Source organism: Rhinolophus hipposideros (genome assembly GCF_964194185.1).
Source record: "Rhinolophus hipposideros genome assembly, chromosome: 6".
Taxonomy (NCBI): Eukaryota; Metazoa; Chordata; class Mammalia; order Chiroptera; family Rhinolophidae; genus Rhinolophus; species Rhinolophus hipposideros.
Genome location: NC_138052.1, coordinates 81,419,074 through 81,438,353, shown reverse-complemented (window position 1 = coordinate 81,438,353; position 19,280 = coordinate 81,419,074). Strand labels below are relative to the sequence as shown.

At 34.0% G+C, this 19,280-nt stretch overlaps 1 protein-coding gene across 1 annotated transcript in view; it reads right to left on the bottom strand.

Moving 5' to 3' along the window:
• The window catches only part of VWC2L (von Willebrand factor C domain containing 2 like), a 151,031-nt gene that overhangs the window by 121,589 nt on the left and 10,162 nt on the right, over positions 1-19,280 (bottom strand). The window contains exon 3 of the mRNA XM_081051799.1: positions 3,081-3,210. Within this exon, the coding sequence (XP_080907925.1) occupies positions 3,081-3,210 (130 nt within the window). The remainder of the gene's footprint in view (positions 1-3,080; positions 3,211-19,280) is intronic.

The window sequence follows — 19,280 nt, the reverse complement described above, 5'->3', positions numbered from 1 at the left end:
TAGATGACCTTGCACTAAACATATTTTTTAAATACTTATATCTAAAGATAATTGCTACATTTTCATTGGTAAACTACCGTTTTCTGGAATACTACATGTGCCAGGCATTTCCTTGTTTTGTTTTCTCTTAAATAATCTGATAACAAAGGTTGTGATATTAGCTGAATATTGAGTTTTAAATTTAGATGTGGTAGATTCTATCGCTTTAAACTTTTATTTTATATCATTAGTGCCTCTTGCTCTTGGCAAATTATAATTCAAGAAGGCAGAACAACCAATCTTAGTATGCAAAAAGAAAGTATTTGTCACCCAAGATAATCAACATTTATGCAAACTGGAAATTTCAATATTTATGAAGATTTAAGAAAATGTAGAAAATGTTATAGGACTTTTATAGATTAAAATCTATTGCCTTGACCTTGAATCCATAGAGTAAATTCCCCCCCCCACTTCGTTTTCTCTCTCTCTTTTTTAATACAAGAAAATAGTAGCATACTTTAAAAAATTAGTTTATATTATAATGGGCAAATTAATCTTGTCATATAGAATGAGATAGACTTATCATTTGTTGGGATTTTAAGAAATTGTTCTAGTTATATTTTGTGGTAATAAACATCTATTTTTCCCCAGCTTTTCTACACTTGGGTCATTTGTTTCTGTTTCCTGAGTTAGGCTTCCAATGAGGGCAAGCAAGACTTGGGCTCAGTCTATTGTCTCAATAAAAATATTAGTAATACTGGTGGTCATAAGGATTCTCCAGGGGTCCTTAAGATGATCATCTTTGACCCTAATTATATTTTACTTTTATGTACAAGTGACTAATCACTGACATTTGATAATGGGGGAAAAAAGATGATATGCTATAATGTTATAACACAGAGTTAATCTTCCTACTAATTTTAATTCAGGTTAATTTCCTGATTTAAAAAAGAAAATAAAGTTTGGTTGGAAATGGCATAAGGAAACAAAAATGGTCATTTTGTAATGCTTCATGAACAAAAATTTGGAAGCTTTACTAATATATCTTGTTCTATCATCATATGTTCTTCAGGAAAACTAATGGATTACTACTTAATTGAAAAATTAAAGTCTATTCATTATTCGTTTTTGTACAAAGAGGGTTTCATTTCAAGACAAATTCCTACTCTGGCACGTGATAGAGAGAAATAGGATACTTTTAGGTGACAGCAAATTAAGCATGACTAGCTTGTAGTGGCTGATTTAACACATGACATAGGAATTAGCTCTGGATATATTATAGGCTTTGGTGTGGGGTAGCCAGGATGATGTGGCAGATGTATGTGTAAAACCTGTATTTTAAATATATGGCCTAGAATTCTTTAATTCTATGACTGTTCTATGTCCAGACAAGAGTTTGTAAGCATAGTTTTGTTTTCCCTAAATGTGAAACAAAGCCAACCAGGGCCACTTAGGGAAAAGGGGATCCTTAAGGACCTATTTAGACAGTTGCTTCTAGAAAAAGAAAAAGTCTTCTGCAAAGACATTGTCAATCCTATTTTGAAAGATTGATTAGGTAGCTGATTTTTTTCTTCCTTCTGTCCTTGGAGAAAATGAGAAATAACAGGTCTCCTTCCACTTTAGACTAACCATTCATATACTTTATGACAGTTAGGTTTCCCTTGAGCCTTCTCTTCTCCAGGACAAATTATGCTAACTCCTTCAGTCTGTCCTCAGAGGGCCTATTTTCCAACCATTAAATCATCTTATTGTTCTCCCTGTATCTTCTCCAGTTTTTTCAAAATCCTTTTAAAATGGAAAGTCTTAAATTTGATACTTTTGCATATAGAGATAAGTTAGAACTTCAGGAAGATATTTATTTTCACATTCTAAGTCAGAGAGTTGGTCAGTACGACACAGGTTAGTTGGGTGAGAGGGAGAAGAAGAAAAGGAGAAGCCAGGTGAATCGTTAAATATTTTCAACTCAGTGGATTTTTATGATCAGAAATAGTGAAAACTGTGCCTGGAAAAATGTCATAGGATTCTTCATAAGTCCTTTGGGAAGATACTAGAATAAAAAATCATTTTAAAAACAAACAGAGCTTCTTCTGTGTTTTTTGTAAGTAAATAACCTGACACCTCTCTTCACTAATTATAATTCTGCAAAGTAAAAGATTAGGAGGTGAACTAACATAATGCCACATTCAGGACAAGAAAAAACCACGTGTAATAGAGGAAGATGGGGACTGTTAATTCAAGAAAGGGCATAGGGACTCAGCATTAGAGTGACTTCAGCTTAATTAAGAGCTAGATCTACTTTTTCAAGCAGATTTTGATGCAAAGATTTTGTGGAGTGTTTCCTAGAGAAAATTTGTTTCTTGTTAGTATCTGACCAGTAGGAAGGGCATGATATTGGCTTTGCTGATATGCTGTTCTGGCTTTATGGCATTACATTGTCTTCTCTGCAGCATCGGTTTGATTTTGGATGATTAGCATAATATTGTCATTTCAACCTCTCCATTCCTTGAGGGCCAAAAAGGGACCCAAAATCTTATAAACTGAATTCCACTCTACAGCAATTACTATGACAGCAAGATTCCATTGTGATAAAAACTTAGAATAAAAACCCTAAACTTTCTAGTCTTTTCTTACTTCAAGTTAAGTGCATTAATAATTGAATTTCTTTGATACCTTCACTTTAAACCTAACGTCTTGCGTATCTATGCCCAAAGTAAAATACCTGGCCTTTATCCTACTCGCTCTTTTTGGTTATGCACCAGGGGTAAAGTGCTGGATTGCCTCCACGAGACAGAAATTGAGTCACTAAGAAAAGATGGTACTGTGTTCTTTCCAATATCTTCCTTATAAGTCAACAATAAATACAAGGCATCACAACTAAGTCAGCTTATAAAAGCTTTCATTCCCCAGATAGAAAGCTGCACTATTCACCCATTGCTGGTTTATTTTTACTTTATGGGGGTGATAAACATAAATTGGCCATGCCCATCCTGAAAGACCACAGGCAAATCTTAGAGGGCTCTTGCATTGAATGGTGTGCGGTGGTGAAATATTTTTTATTTTGCACTGACCCCTCTGTGAAAGCTAATGCAGTACAGTCTTACCATTTTTGCAGACAGGACAACATTGTTCTGGTTCATAGACTGGGTTGACACACTCAGGAACTGCGCAGTCTGCTACAACACAGTGAACTTCATTGCTGGGCTCACAGCGACACCATTCACATGGAGAGGGCTAGGAACAAATCTAAAATTAGCCCCTTTTCTCCTATAACTTAATGCTTGCACATTCATAGGCTGTCAGAAGACAAAACATTAGTGTTTATATTGGCTTTACAGTATTAACTCCATTCACCATGTATATAATCATTCTCCCCCAATTGAAGGCCACCTGGACATCCAAGCCAAGGTGAGTTGCCACGTGCAGATCAGGTTGCCATGAGTAACTGGGGGCTCACGTGTGACTTTTCCTGTCTATTTTCCTACTTTCCAAAGACATGTTTGGACAACTACTGTGTCACCTCCTGGTTTGGTTTTTAGATATGCTGACTACTCTGTCTTCCTCTGGAAAAGAGGAATGGTACTGGAACGTGTGAAATAAGTTTTTGCCATTTATAATTTTTCTTCCTAAGAAAATTACTGGGCAAATGGTAAACGAACATTTACTGGGAAAATGGTAAAGGAACATCTTAACCCTTTGTATGAACTCTTCTTTTCAAGCTAATCTGGACTCTAAATGGCATTGTTTTTCCAATGAGAATTTTAGAGGAGATTGTATTTGGGATCCAAACATCTAGGTACTGCCTCTCAGAAAATTGAGTGAACACCTTACATCTTGCCTGCTTGCTTTTATAAATGAACTAAAATTGTTTGACTTAAAAAGCCACTGTTTAGGAAGCAAGGACTCTAAAAATAGAACTGAAAAGTGGTTAGTTTAGAGGAAAAAATGTAAAAAGTCAGAAAACAATTTTTGTCTTCAGAGTACTTACCGACCAAGAGTGAGTTTGGAATTTTCTGTTTCCATTCTAGAAACTGCCTGCACCACAAATAATCTAAAGTAGTGGCCACTCTGTGACTTTCTCGTTCTTTACAAGTGCTAGCTCTCCTTTTTCATGAAACAGAGGTTTAGAATTCTGGAATGACAACTTGGAAGTCTCAGAAGTTATGCAGGTCTCTACTTCTCAAAAAAGCCATTTGTTCCTAGAAAATTCTGCCTCCAACCTATGCCACAGCTCCCCACTTCCAGATTATGTTCATTAAAACCCTCTGCCTTTGTCTCAGGGCCTACTGTCTATAATTTCTGTTGGCTCTTGTTTCTTCTTACACCTGACAACTTAAGTAACATCAGTGCTCCTGGATTCAGGTTGTCTGTGGGGGTAGAAACCTTTCAACTAATTCTCTTTAAATTAATTTTATCTTTGCTTTCTGCTTGAAGAATGGTAATCTAGCTTTCAATTAATTATTTTACTTTTAAGTTTCACAGGAACAAGAGAATTAGACATAGAATCTGTGGGAAGAGTATTGCTATTTCTTAGCATGGTCAATTAGTTTGTTGAAGGGTACAGTTAAGCTCTTTGCCCAGGTGGGGAGTTGTGTTAAGCATTTCAGAAGAATCTATTGTATCCTCCCAAGCACTGGGATTTTCTTGAAGATCCTCTACTGAATAATTTCAGTAAATGAAGGAAAAGACTTGATACTATGGCAGATTATTTGATGGAGGAAGTGTTTCACAAGGAAGCAGTGTAAGCAATGGAAATTATTGCTGCCATATTGCTCCCTTATTGTATCTTAAATTCCCAAGCAAAATTGTCAGAAGGTGTCCCCCTGTCCTTGGTTAACTGCAAGGTAGTTTTGTACAAACTTTTACAGTACAGCAAGAACTTGACCTACATTTATTGCTAATTCGAGAGAAAAAGAGAGCCACGAGTATCCTTGCTTCCACATTCTGCTCTTCCACAGTTGTGATTTTTTGTTCTCGCTGGTTTCTTTCTTGCTGAAGGAAGGACTAATCTGTTGCAACTCTAGTGAACTGACTCTGGCATTAAAAATCCCAAAGACCTCCTAAATTTTCCAATGTAAAATGTTTAACTCAAAATAACTATAGTCTTCAAGAAAGACCATAGTGTTGGACTATTAGATTCCCAACACAGACTGATGAAGAATGCCATTCTAATTCAAATGTTTTTTAATGTTATTAACTACTGGGTTATCATGCTAAGCAATTTACTTATGTCAACTTACTTATTTCTCATAGAAACCTTGTGCAGGAAGATTGGTTATTAACTCCGTCTCACAGATGAGGAAATCGGCTGAGAGAGGTTCAGTAGCTTTCCCAGGTGCTATAGGCAGAAAGGGATGAGGCAGGACTTGGCTCTTGGCAGCCAAACCACTATTGCCATGTGATAGCAATAATCGTATTCTGTGCACTCCCATCTAAGTAGTTCACTTTTCAAAGCTTTGTACATTTCTACATGCATTCCAGGTTCCCAGGAACAACCATTAGCAACATGTTATAGAAGTTCCGTGTTATACGGGTAACCCCTGAATAACATTGGAACTTCTATAACATGGCTTCCCTCTAACACGGTTCAAGAATTGGGGAAAACCCTCGTACAACACGGCATACTAGAACACAGTTTTGCTCTAATAGAGTTTGAGAATTAGAGAAATCCTCCAATAACAGGGAGAGTAATAAGAGCTTTTAAGAGCAAAAGATAATCTCATTTGAAATTTTTCATTCGAGCGTGGATGTCGTACAAGATTTTACTGCAGAATTTTAAAATTTATCAGAATTTAAAATCCATTTTCTTTGTGGAGTATTAAGTTCAGAGGATGAAGATATCTTGTCAAGCCACAAGATTGCCACAGGGATATGAAAGTCAATTTGGGGAATATAATCAATAATGTTGTAAAGATTTTGTAAAGTATCTGATAGACACTTGTCTTATTAGGGAGACCACTTCAGGGATGCTGTAGATGCCTGATCACCACGCTGTACACCTGAAGAGGAAGCTGAATAATAATGAATGAATGTCAACCATAATTTTATATACATATATATGTATGTATACGGTCACAAGAAGTGGAGTACAGCATAAAGAATAGAGACAGTGCAAATGTAATGGTTACATGTGATGTCAGAGGGGTAGTAGATTGGGGGAGGGGGCTTATCACTTTGTGAGGGGTATAAATGACAAATGTCTAAGTATTACAGTGTTTGGTATACATGAAACTAATAAAATTTTTTTAAAAAAATTATGGAACTAGAAAACATAAAAAAGAAAAAAGATATTTTGTCAAAATAAACGCCCTTGATTAATGGTGCTTAGCAGTGATGAAGAAAATATTAGTTACATATTAATATGTTATATTTTGGTGAAAATTGCTTTAATAAAGATATTTCTCTTAATTATAAAAATATAATAGTATCTTTTTTTTAATTTTTGGAACCCAACCTCCTTTTTGGTATTAGTTCTTTGTTTCGTATAACACAGATTCACATAACGTGGCATTGTTTAGGAACCTAACAACCGTGTTATACGGGGATTACCTGTAATTGATTTATAGAGGATAGATACTTCTTGCTAAGAAAGACAATTACAGTAACTAGGATAATTATGCATAAAAAAGATTATTGTGGAGCTGCAGAGCTTGTTAACCTTCTGTGAGTAGAAAATTGGAGTAGGCTGAAGTCAGATTGCCACAAGGCTCATGCCACAAGCCTTGGAGCCTGAAAGCTACATTCACTGGTATCTGGGAGAAGCACTAATGGATGGGGGCCCAGTAGAGACCCCAGGGCATTTGTCTGAAGTCAGAGAAGGCTGGATGTGCATGCAGTAGAAATACTGAGAAATACTCTGGGTAAGAGCTTAGGCTACAAGGCTTCCTGATAAAAGTGTGCCTGATTTTTGAAGGATTTGGAATAATGAGAAACATAAATTAGAAAAATAAAAATGTCACCCTAGCCATTAGCAGCTTCAAATCCTTCCTGAACCTGACTTTACTCGTGTGCCATACTCTGTCACTTCCTGTTCCAGAATCTCTTGTCTGAAACGTTATTTCCTCTTTTGTTTTCTTTTTTTTCCCAAATAATGTCCCTGTTTCAGTCCATTTCTGCTCATCTACTCCATGTGCACCTCTCTTCCCCCTCTAAACTGCCCATCAAATTGAACCCATTGACTTCCGGCTAAAGTCCCTTCAGCCCTCTTGCCACGCCTCTTTCCTTTCATAAGCTCACCGGTTCAACACCATTGTTTTTTTGCACGGCTTCACTTCCTTCACTGCCCCTGCTTTCCCCTGCTCTTCTGAAAAGACGTTGCTTAGACAGCAAGATGTTTCTTAGGAGTGAGCTGTGTGCTACTTTGACATTAAGTTCAGGCTTTAAAAATCCTTCCCGCTTTACAGCGTAAAACTCTGAAAGGTTTGGTGCTTTGAATAAATCTTTACATCTCATGCGCTGAGCTGGTTACAGATTCCCTTTTATCAGGCTCTTCAGTATGAAAACTATAGATTAAATCTGAAAATGTACCCGTAAAACCAAAGATTAAACAATAAAGCTGTCCTTAGAGGAACAGAGGAGACTGAAACAAGCACTTGGGGAAAAAAAAATGATCCTTACTAGCCTTTTTAAAGGAACATGTGAGAAATGATTTCTAGTACAAGGCTTTAGTCAGTTAGAGATTTGGTAAGTAAGATGATTAAATGACACCACCCTACAATTTTATACCAGGAAAATCTTCTTCTAAGAAATGTCACAGAACATTTTATTTCTATGAAAGCTTTGGAAAATGAAGTCACATTCACTATATATACCTTTACGTAAATTTTAATTGAAATTAGGGTTAAAGATAAAATTTATTTGTTGATGTATGTGTTAGATGATCTGAGTATATGTCTGTTATGAGTCTACACCTCAAGCTTAGTGTTTTGAATATCTAATGTGGGATCTTGTTTAAGCAGAAACTGTACATTTTATCTGTAGTTCCTGCTATCACTGAATACATTTGCATGGCAAATCCAAATGCCCCAGTTGCACTCAAATTTCAAAGGGGTTTCCTGATATAGTATATTATATACACTAGTATATATAATAGTATATATAGTATAGTATATATTATACCTATTATATATATACCTCTCTCTCTCTATATATATATATATATATGCATATGTATATATATACATACATACACCACGTTTCCCCGAAAATAAGACCTAACCGGAAAATAAGCCCTAGCATGATTTTTCAGGTTGACATCCCCTGAACATAAGCCCTAATGCATCTTTTGGAGCACACTTTAATATAAGATCTGGTCTTATTTTGGGGGAAATGTGTATATATATATATATATATATACACATTTTCTTTAATATTGCTTTAGGTGACTAGAATCCATTTTTTTCCCCTTGGTATCAGAATGCAAACATGGCAATACCATCATTTTCAAAATAGTTATCTTCTAAAGACCTTGAAGTTCAAATCCCAATGTCTCTGTCTGTGATTTCTGAGCATTCTTGGAGAATTGGAGGAGAGGTACTAGAATCCTAGAAATAATAGAATTCTCCATGATTTTTTTTTAATGAAAAAATTACACTGAGAACTGGTAACTTAATTACTGGAATAATTGAATAACTTCTAAAAAATTGTCAAATATGTTATTTGTAAGAATTTGGAAGCTAAGAGTTAATGCAGGATTATTTGAACATGTTATTACAAACTGCTACATAGAATTTTCCAAATATTTATAGACAATGCACATTTATATTGTATTCTGAATATACTGATACTTATCTGTACCTGAGGAAAACCTGAGTGCTTGGTTCATGCAACCATACCTCATGGCATCATTATTTATGTGGTGACTGTTACTGGCATTGTTCACAGAGTGCCCAGGAGGAAATGGTCACAGTCCGTAAGATTTGTTATATGAAGTTAAATGTCAAAGTGACAAGGGACATAGCAGTGTTCAGCTCACTGTTTTAATTCAATGAAGTATACTATAACAATATTCATATTACAAGTTGAGACACTCTAAATTAGGAAAAATAGAAAAAAAAATCTTACATAGCTGGCTTTGCTTGGGTGGTTGTGGTATCATGGCTAACAGCAAGCTCTCTGTAGCCATGGTTCTTGAGTTCTAGTCTTAGACGCTTTGCTTAATGGCTGGGAAATTACATAACTGTTCTGTGCCTTAGTTTCTTAATCTATAAAATGAGAATAACAATATTACCAGCTTCATAGAGTTATTGTGAAGCACTTAAAATATGTGAGAAATATTACATTATCATTATCATTATTATTCACTTGCGTTCTTAATGAGGGTTTTCTGAAAAAAATTAAAGTATAAAATTGGGAGCACAAGACTATATTTAAAAGAATATTTAAGTTATTTCTCTGGTCCAAAGTGTAATCTGATGGCAGAGGTGGTCTCAATGAAGTTTTACTGGACTTGGTTTGGTGGAGGGGGGATTTTGTGAACAAATAGAATTAATCATGTCATGTCACACATTGAAAACAAATGATTAGAAGCCTCTAGATTAAGAACAATTGTGAATGGCTAAAATGACTATTGGAAATCACTCAGAAAAAGAAAAGCAACAGACCCATTTTAATTTCCTGAAGGCTCATCATTTAGATGTCAATTCAAATTCCCTCTCTGCAGGTAGGTCTCCCCAGACTAACCCTCCATCATCTCTCTCCATAATGTTGTTCACTCTGAGCTCTAATCAGTTCATGAAATTATCTTATGAATTTGTTCATAGTTATTGATCGATTGATTCTTATCTGCCTTCCCTATAGATTATAAACTTCTTATATAGTATACTGTTCATTGCCATATTCTGAGTACTAAGAAGACAACTTATCACATAATAATCAATAAATATTTAACATACACATAATCACTTATGCAAAATTTATGTTTTTTTTATTTACTAAGCCATACATCTGAGAAGCTTCATCCATGTTCAAGGGCGCTTTAGGGGGAAAGGTTTTGGACTATAAGTCATGAAATAACTATTTGAGTTTCAATATTATGGCAATGAACATAAACTCACTCTCTAAAGGTAATTTGAAATTCATAATATCTATCAGGTGGATCACAAGGTAAGTCAATCTTCAAGCACTCCATTGACTACACTATCTAGCAGATGATTGCAGATTTTTATTGCACTAGAAATACTATGATAACTCAATTTAGGACAAGTATACACACAGAGAAATTGCTCAAGAGTCTGAGAAAAACTAGTTTCATTTATAATGTATATCAAGTTCAATAACTGCTTATTAAACAAAATTATTTTAGTATATGATAAAGTATTTTTTTAGGAAAAAGACCTTAAACATGTCCATTTTCTTAAAGGATGGGTTAGAGTACAAAGTCCAACAAAACACATTCTGAATATTCTGAGAAACAAAACTTGATTTCTAGAAAGCCCTCTGTAAATATTGCTGGAGGTCTAAGGAATAGATAACTAAATGGACAGGATATATGAGTATTCCACATGCCAAGTTTTAGCATACTATCAATGACTTTCCTTCTGAACAAGTTACATTAAACTTTGGAAACCATGCGGTCTCTACCTTTGATAATTGGTAGAAATTATTAAATATATGAGTGCTCAGGTTACTTTTCCAAAAATTTCCCATTAAACAACTATTTAAAATCTGATCTCTACCAAGGAAAATACACTGTATTAAGAAGCACTCTTCTTTTAGGGATAATTTATGGCATAAATTTCATCACTTTATGAAACAAATCTCATTACTTTCAAACTATATGAGAAGTTTGGAAGACACTATTTCAAAGTTGCTGATGCCTGTCGGGAATCTCACTGTTCACTTCATTAAAATATACATTAAATTACAGAGTACAAGAATACTTAACATCCACTGACACTCCTGTAGCCAGTAATTTGCGCGCAGTAGGTGTCACCTAATAATCAATGAATCTGATGGGATTTAACCAAAATTTACAACCATCCGCAAAAAAGAAAACCCACTGCGTCACTGATTAATGTGCTCCTCAATGTCCCCTGTTGAATGGGATTATGATGACCTCTTCAGTGTTCTGCCCTATTGATTGGAGTATATTTGAAATACTGAGATTGTAAGTCTTACAAAGTTATGACCATAGAGCTGGAACTTCTTAAAGAATTTTAATACTGCTGAAGAAAATAAAAAAATCAGGTGCATAAATATTTTTTATAGCAAATATGTATAATGTATCATTTGAGTAACAAGTTAAATAGTAGCTGTTCTGGCTTTTTCTGGGAAGTTGATATTTTGATAATACATTCTAGAATATTATTTCTAGGTGTCCGTCAAAGAACACTTCATGTTTATTAAAAACACACATTTCAGTCAAGTGACTGAAGAAGTGCACATAGCTTTGCCCATACATTTATGATAAACTAGTTAATAAACCAAATTCAGAAATAAGATATAATTTTTAAAAATTATTTATCCAGTATATTTATGAAATGTATATTATATTCATGATAATGTATACAAAGTGAACCAAGATGAACTACAGATCTGGCTTGCCCTTAATAAATGACAGTCTAAAACACAATAGTGAGAATCTAGATCTATAAATATATTTTAATTTTTTAAAACAAATGAATTTTTATAAGAATAACTGATGGTACTTTTTAAAAATGGAATACAGAATTATTGGAGTTTATTTTTATTTGCATGTACTCCAAGCTAATGTAAAACTCAAGAATATTGCAAAACAATTGATGAAATGCCCGATACAAAATTGTTAACTATCAAGTACAAAAAAGTTCACTCATTCTTCAAAATTCATCTTATAGTTGCAACACAACAGTGACATTATATGAATGGCTTACTTTTTTCCTAAACATATTTTACCTGAAAAAATTACTTAAATATACTTTGGCTTATGTTTTATGGACAGTTAACTCTACCTCTACAATTATATACCATTTATTCTCATAAACTGATGGTCTAGTGAACTGACATTATTTTCTGAATGTTTTCAAGAGTTTCATGGCAAAAAAAGTAGCTTTTTCTGAAATATGAAGAACAGCATGCAGAAAAGAAAAGGATATAGATAAGTAGAATGTAAGTAAAAATATTTTTCTTTAGTTGCAATCACAGATGTATTTTTTAAGTAGGCAAAGTACACTTATCAAGGAAATATCGGTTTGAATGTAAAAGGGGGAAAATGTTTTTGCTGCCCCTAAGATCTTAGAAGGAGAACCCAATGGAATAGACAAAGGCTAGAAGATTCGAGACAAAGATTTTGATAAAGTATCACACCTATACTTGTGAAATAGCCTATAAAAGCAGCAGCCTTTAGTCCTTCACTGATAAGCTGGATTGACAGTTGACTTTGGTACAAGACAGGTCTTTGACAATGAACTAAGTATTTTCAGTAGAGCCTGTGTTTCCATACTAAGGATACTTCATTTATCATCTATTTATGCAATAGGGAAGAGATGAGTAACTGTATAATTTCAAAACTTTTCCGTTGACACTGAGAAGGACAGATTGGTGGTATCAATTAAAAAGCGAGTTATCTATAAAAGCATTAAAATAAGGCCATGTGTGGGTGGGGGAGAATACATCATTAGAGTTTTAAAACCTGAAAGAATTATGTAAGTGGCAAATACACCAGTCCTATTCCACGGAAACATGAAAAGGAAATGATGTCAGAAAAGAGAGAGGGCCATTACTTAGCTTGCTAGCCTTCCATGGTGCACAGGGAACTCAGGATATAGGAGTTATAGGCCTGGTACAACCAAATCCATTTTTATTGTGAATGCCAATCAGACTATTACTTAAGAAATCTCTCTTTGCCACTGTCTCAGTTTTTCTCTGAGCAAATATTATCTAAAAGTTGAAATCTTTTCTTCATTTTCCATTTGCTAATAACGTTCTTTTACATGTTATAAAGGGGAAGTACTTAAAATTAATAAAGTGTTTTATAACAGCTAATATTAAAATATATTAATTTCCTATTTGAAGTCCAAACAGCAATTTCCTAATGAATTTTATACTTCATTATTTGATGCTTAATTCATAGCTTACCTCATTCCATAAAAATATATTGAGATAGCTTGTAGGCAATAATATGAAAGTATATTTCAATTTAAAAAACCTTGAACAAGTAATTTCTTGTTAAACCTTCCAACTTTAGTGTGTATTTCTGTGCAAGGTACATCAGGAACAGCCACAATTTTGAAACTATGTATAAAATTTGTTAGTGCTATCGCCCACTGGAATTGAGCTGTATGGAATAAGCACATTTGGAGCTCAAGTCATGCTGTCAAAAACTGTTGTTTTACCTTGGATGGATTACTTAGGCCACTTGAACCTGGGTTTTCTCATTTGCAAGATGGCGGTAATAATAACATAATATTAATAGGGCTCTAATTTTCTCACTTGATTTCTTATAAGACTAAGAGAAACTTGTGAACTATATAACGGAACTTCTAAGCCTGTAACATCATTTAAATGACTATCATCTTCATCATAGCTTTCAACTTGACCAGTATTCCTTTATTTACTTCCTTTTGTACATTTTCAATGGCTGTGTATTTCTCAAGGAAGTATTACATTTACCATAAAGTACTCATGTTATTATAGCATAATCATTTTCATTTACATTGGATTTGTAAAGAATATATCTTTTAGAGTTTTGAAAACCATCTCTAAAATGTAACAATGTTTTCACTCAGATCATGGTTAGATTCTTATTTACAGAGATGAAACTTCAATCTTTAATCAGATTCTTGCCCAAAACAGACTTTTTGACAGGGTAATGTAAGCTCACATGTTTTGGAGTCTTATTTAAGTATCTTCTAGCTTCAATGTGAATGTCCTAGAATCTCATGAACAAAAGTAAAATTCTCTGTGATTGTCTTTTTTCTCCCTAATGAAGCTTTCTAAATCTCAGTAGCCAAAAGTTTAGTATTCTAGCAGGATTTTACTTTTAATGTTGGGGAAAAATTAAAGTTAGATTGAACAATTTTATTTTTTCCCCTGTCATATTTAGGAACAGGAAATAAAACTAATATGCAGTAAAAATAAGTTTCAGAGAGCTATAGCTGTTCTTCACTATAAAAAAAATGACTAAATTTGATAACTACTGGAAGTTTTTACAATTGACTATGGTATTTTTAGAATGAAAAAGTCATTATTGAGGTCTGTGGTTTTTTGTTGTTGTTATTTTAAATTTGTACTTCACTGATGTAGGAAGTAAAGAAAGAAAAAAAAACAACCTAAATTTGCAAAACTATTCCTAGTTAATTCACACTACATTTAGAATGGAGTTTTGGTTTGTTTGTTTTAATGATTGGGAATGTGCCTCTTTATATGGCCTCTTTATGGCCATGGGAGTTTTTAAAATGAAAGAAATTGAGCCCTGTAAAATATGGAGCGGAGAAAGAATTTTCTTCATGTCAGCAATGTACTACATTTCCATCAGAAATATACGGGATTTAACATTAAATTTTTGAGTTATAATTGAACACATATTCCAGAATATAGGACATGTATACGCTTGAATGAAAAATAGGCCATCTCTACCACTTGTCCTGCGTAATGTCCACAGTGAACTTGTGGAACCTGGTCAGCTATAATAGAGAATTAGAGTTAGAATCAAAAGCCATTCCCTCTCATTTATGAGAATAAAAATGTCTTAGAACGAAATAACTTAATAAGGGAACACTGGTGCAAAATATTTTATGAAATTGTCATCAATTACTTGTTCTGCCTGAGGCCTAGATCTGGTTGTGTCACTCAAGCCCTTGGGTAACTTTCTACTTAGTCCAGGCTTTGACCCAAGCTCCTTAGCCTAGCATTCATGTTGTGAGTTGGCCCCATGCTCCCTTCTCACTCTTCTCACTCACTTTTTGTTTCCTCTATGCTGTGTGCTCTGGCCACTTGGGTTAATTCACTTTTCTCTGTACATGCTTTGCATTTACTTTCACAAATTTTCCAATTTTTTTTCTGAAATACTTTCAAAGCACTAAAATTTCCACTCTTAGGATATCTTCCTTCAGTCCTTGAGACTGAATTACTCCTTTCTTTATAGGAGTTCCTAGAGAAGTCATCACAGGCCACCTGTTATTAGTGGTACTTGTATAATTTCTTTTGATAATCTAGGAAAACCTGGAGTGTCAGATTTATGTCATATATTTTGGTATACCACAACAAGACCTACCACATGTGAGATATTTAGTAAAATGGGGCACTATAAAATCAAACTATAGATTATATAAATTGATCGAAAAATGTAAAAATGGACTGAAATCTAAGTACACAGACCATACGTGTGTGTGTGTGTGTGTGTGTGTGTGTGTGTGTGTGTGTATTTTTTCACTTAGTTTAATAGGAAATAATTACATTACTTTAAACTAAAATACATATTTGACTTGCCACATCTCAAAAAGCACGAGATATAAAAATAATGGAAATTTGATTATTTTTGCTTATCTATTATATCTGAGAATTCTCTGTTAGTGGAAAGTTATTAAATTATTATACATCCATGCAAAAAGCAAAACTGTATTCCTTGCAGACAAGTGTGAATGCAAAGAGATATTTACTGTTAAGTATGTATATAACACATTTAAAATAGGCAAATCTACATGCCTTTTAAAATTTACATGTGTGAGAAGAGATCCCTGAGACCACCCACAAGTGAAGTAGGTCCGATATCTATCAGCACCTAAATAATATGTAACCTGCAAGAATTCAGTAGAAAGAGTTGCTGACAGTACAATTTGAGGGAAATACAAAGGGAAGAAGAATTTGATCCTAGATCAGAAGTTGGCAAACTTTTGCTATACAGAGCCAGATAGAAAATAGTTTTCATCCATCTGGGTCATACGATCTCTTGGGCAGTACTCAACTGTGCATTGTAGCCTAAAAGATACAACAGATAATACATAAATGAAAAGTATTACTGTTTCCAATAAAACTCTATTTACCAAATAGGTGGTGAGCTGGATTTGGCTAATGGATTACAATGTGCCGAACCCTGTCTTAGCTTTTTGGTTATATGTCACTGGCATCATTGTCTTTATTATTTTGGATAAGTCACTTTTCAGTTAAACAGTTTTATGTAACAAAAATTAATAAGTTGCTGTAAATAATCACATTAATTGCAATTTGGGGAACTTTAATAAGAACTAGAAATGAGAAGATACACTGAGACGTATAGATTTTTTTTTTATCATTAGCTGCCCACAGAGTCAACAGAATAAACGATAATGTTTAATCATTAACCAAATAATTTTAAACTGTATTTCACTGTATTATTATTAACTTCAAGATGTTAATAGATGTTCTGAGAAAAAAAAGTTCAAAAGTTTCAAAGTTTCAAAAATTTGTGAAACAGGATTAAAGTCAGTTTAGTAGTAATAATAGTAAAAATGTCAAATAGCTTTTATGATTCCCTTCTTGTGTGCCAAGTTTTTACTATGATCTCCATTTTAGAGATGTGTACACTAAGACAGACAGAGGTAATATGTGCCTAAGTCATTTGGCAGTAAATGATAGAGCCCACTCTAAAATCCGGTTTTCAACCACACTGTTAAGCTCTTATCTGGTAAACTATACATACCGATTCTCAAACAAACACTTTTAAAGTGCTCAAGCACTGTCAGTATACTAATGTGCACTGCCCATTTCCAAGACATGTTAAGGGAATTGAGTAAATTTGTCATGGTCAAAGTTACTTGACCATGACAAAAAAAAATTGAAATCCTTACTAAGAATCTCACAGGATACTAGTGTTCCCTAGAAGATCTGGAAAAGACTATAGTGTTCCTAGAAGTCTGGAAAAGACTACATTATGGCATTGATTACCAGATACAGCTGATCATTAGAATAGTCTGGGAAACTTTAGAAAAATGTAAATTTAAATCACTTTAATTGGTATTAGAAAAGGAGAGATCAAGGCATGTGAGTTTTTCCAACTTTTCTGCCTTAGATGATACTGATCACGTGCCATTTTAAGGCTATGCCTTTGTTCCAATGCCATGTAACTAGAGATATTTGCACACACCATCCATTTTGCATACTCTGTTCCAGTTATCCATTGAGAGATGGGAGTTTGCAGAGTGAAAAAATCAAGACCACAGTCCTCACTTCCTGAAAACCACCAAATGTATGGCAAGAACAGCTAATTTAGTTTCTTTGTTACTTCTTAATAGTCTATGTCAAAATAAATAGGTAGTGTTTAATCTATTTTTATTTTATTTTGGCCTATGTTTTTCAGTTAAATTAAAGAATTGTTCATTTTTAGACAGAGGATCTCCTTTTTATCAGAGACTTTGCAAATTGCAATTTGCAAAAGGAGCCTATCTGTGTCAGACTGATTTTAGATATGCCAATATTTTATTGTTCTTGTGTACTTGTAACTCTGGGTTGTCATGGTAATAGGTCCTAACATCACATTTCTATAGACAATCGGTTGACATAAATCTTTGCAGCAAACATATTTATTGGAAAGAAAGATGCAAATGAGCGGCATTTTCTTGTTATACCTGAAGGTAGTAAAATGTAGAAAAAAGACCACAGGAGAACTGTGTATTAATATATTGCCTTTGCAAATAATGAGCTATGTTATTGTGGTGTTTTCAATACGTTTCTGCTAGCTTTGTTTTATCATCTGTAAAATAAGGGAGTTACAGTTACAAAACAATTTCAAAGTTCTTTTCCAGATCTAAAATTCTATGGTCAGCTCTTAAAAGAAGGTAGGACCTAGACTGTGAAAAACAGACCATAATGCTGGTCTTTTATCAATAGAAGAATTTATATAAACTCAGATACTAGAAAACCAATTCCAGGCCAAGAAGTAACATTGGTAATCTAAGGTCAATATTAAAACGAAGTTATTTCAAAATCCTATCCAAGTAATATTTAATTCAAACAAATTTAAGCAGTTAGAATTTAGTGATAAATTAATATGTAATACTATAATTTTCAATCTCCCAATACCATTTATTCTTCACAAGACCTATATGATATATTATAGTACTCATCCCATAGATAGAAAGATTAAAATTATTTGAGTTTTGTTCATGGTCACATGACATAATAGGGAAAGAATTAAGAGTTGTGTTCAATGGACTTTTATCTACTTTAGACAACTTTTCACAGCCACAAACTATCATCTGAAAACTTTCTCAGGAGATAAATAATTTCTGTTGCTACTTTAGTACTTTATTCACTCTTTTCATTGTGCCATTAAATCCTTGCAAAGATGGCTTTATTGTGATGTGCTCTATATGGCAGGCTAGAGGCAAGGAAATCAACGATGGAGGTGTGTTAGACTGAAATTACTGATGTTAATCAGTAGTGATAATAAAAGTTCAAAGTACAGACTCTAAAATAAGCCGGTTCCCTATTAATAATGGCTATTGTTTGAAAGATCACCTGAATAAGCAAAACTACTGATCACTTCAAATTGCCTCTTGGTTATTTGTTTCAAGCTCTTCCTCAAAAACTTGTCAAAGTACAACTAAAAAATAAACCAATAAGTTTTTCCTGTACTGGCCTTCATAAAACACTGCCTGATGTATAAATCAAGCTGTAGGAAAAGAAAACAAAAATATGGTCATGGCAACTAAGGAGAAGTAGGAACAAGATTCACATAATTTTAAAGTAAGATTTTCTTTAAGAACATTCCACCTCCTTAGAATTTCAAACATAAACACAAACATGCACCATACATGTAAGCACGCATGCGAGTACATGCTTCAATACACATATAGAGCAATTTTAATTTAGATCATATAGATTATTCTACAAAATTTACACAAATATGTAGACCTGATTTATGAAGTAATGTAAAGGAAATAGAAAGAAACACACCCATTAATATCAGACCACTAATCAATCAATTATGCATTTTGGAGAGTAAGGCCACAATTAAAAATAGGCAAATTTCTAAAATATCCAACACCTTATACAACTGGAGTTAAAGTTTGAAAGGGAGACTACCAGGTCACCTCCTTTTCAATTTCATCTTCTCGTACAGTTGGAGACTCAGTGAGTGGCTGGTGGCTGAACTCAAGTCTGAGGTAGTCACTAACAGTGACAAGCTCCACAAATCACAGATGTGGCTGCAAATCAAACACCAATTGCCCCACGAGCTCAGGGCACAGAAGCCCAGTCACAAATCTTTGTAGTCATTCTTATCACACAGTTATCGCCATTAGCAGCAGCGTCTTGTGATATGACGGACAGCAATAAATATCGGTGCGTGAGAATGAAAAACTATTTCTACATACAACTAAACAAAGGGTTAGCTGACCATCAGTCCT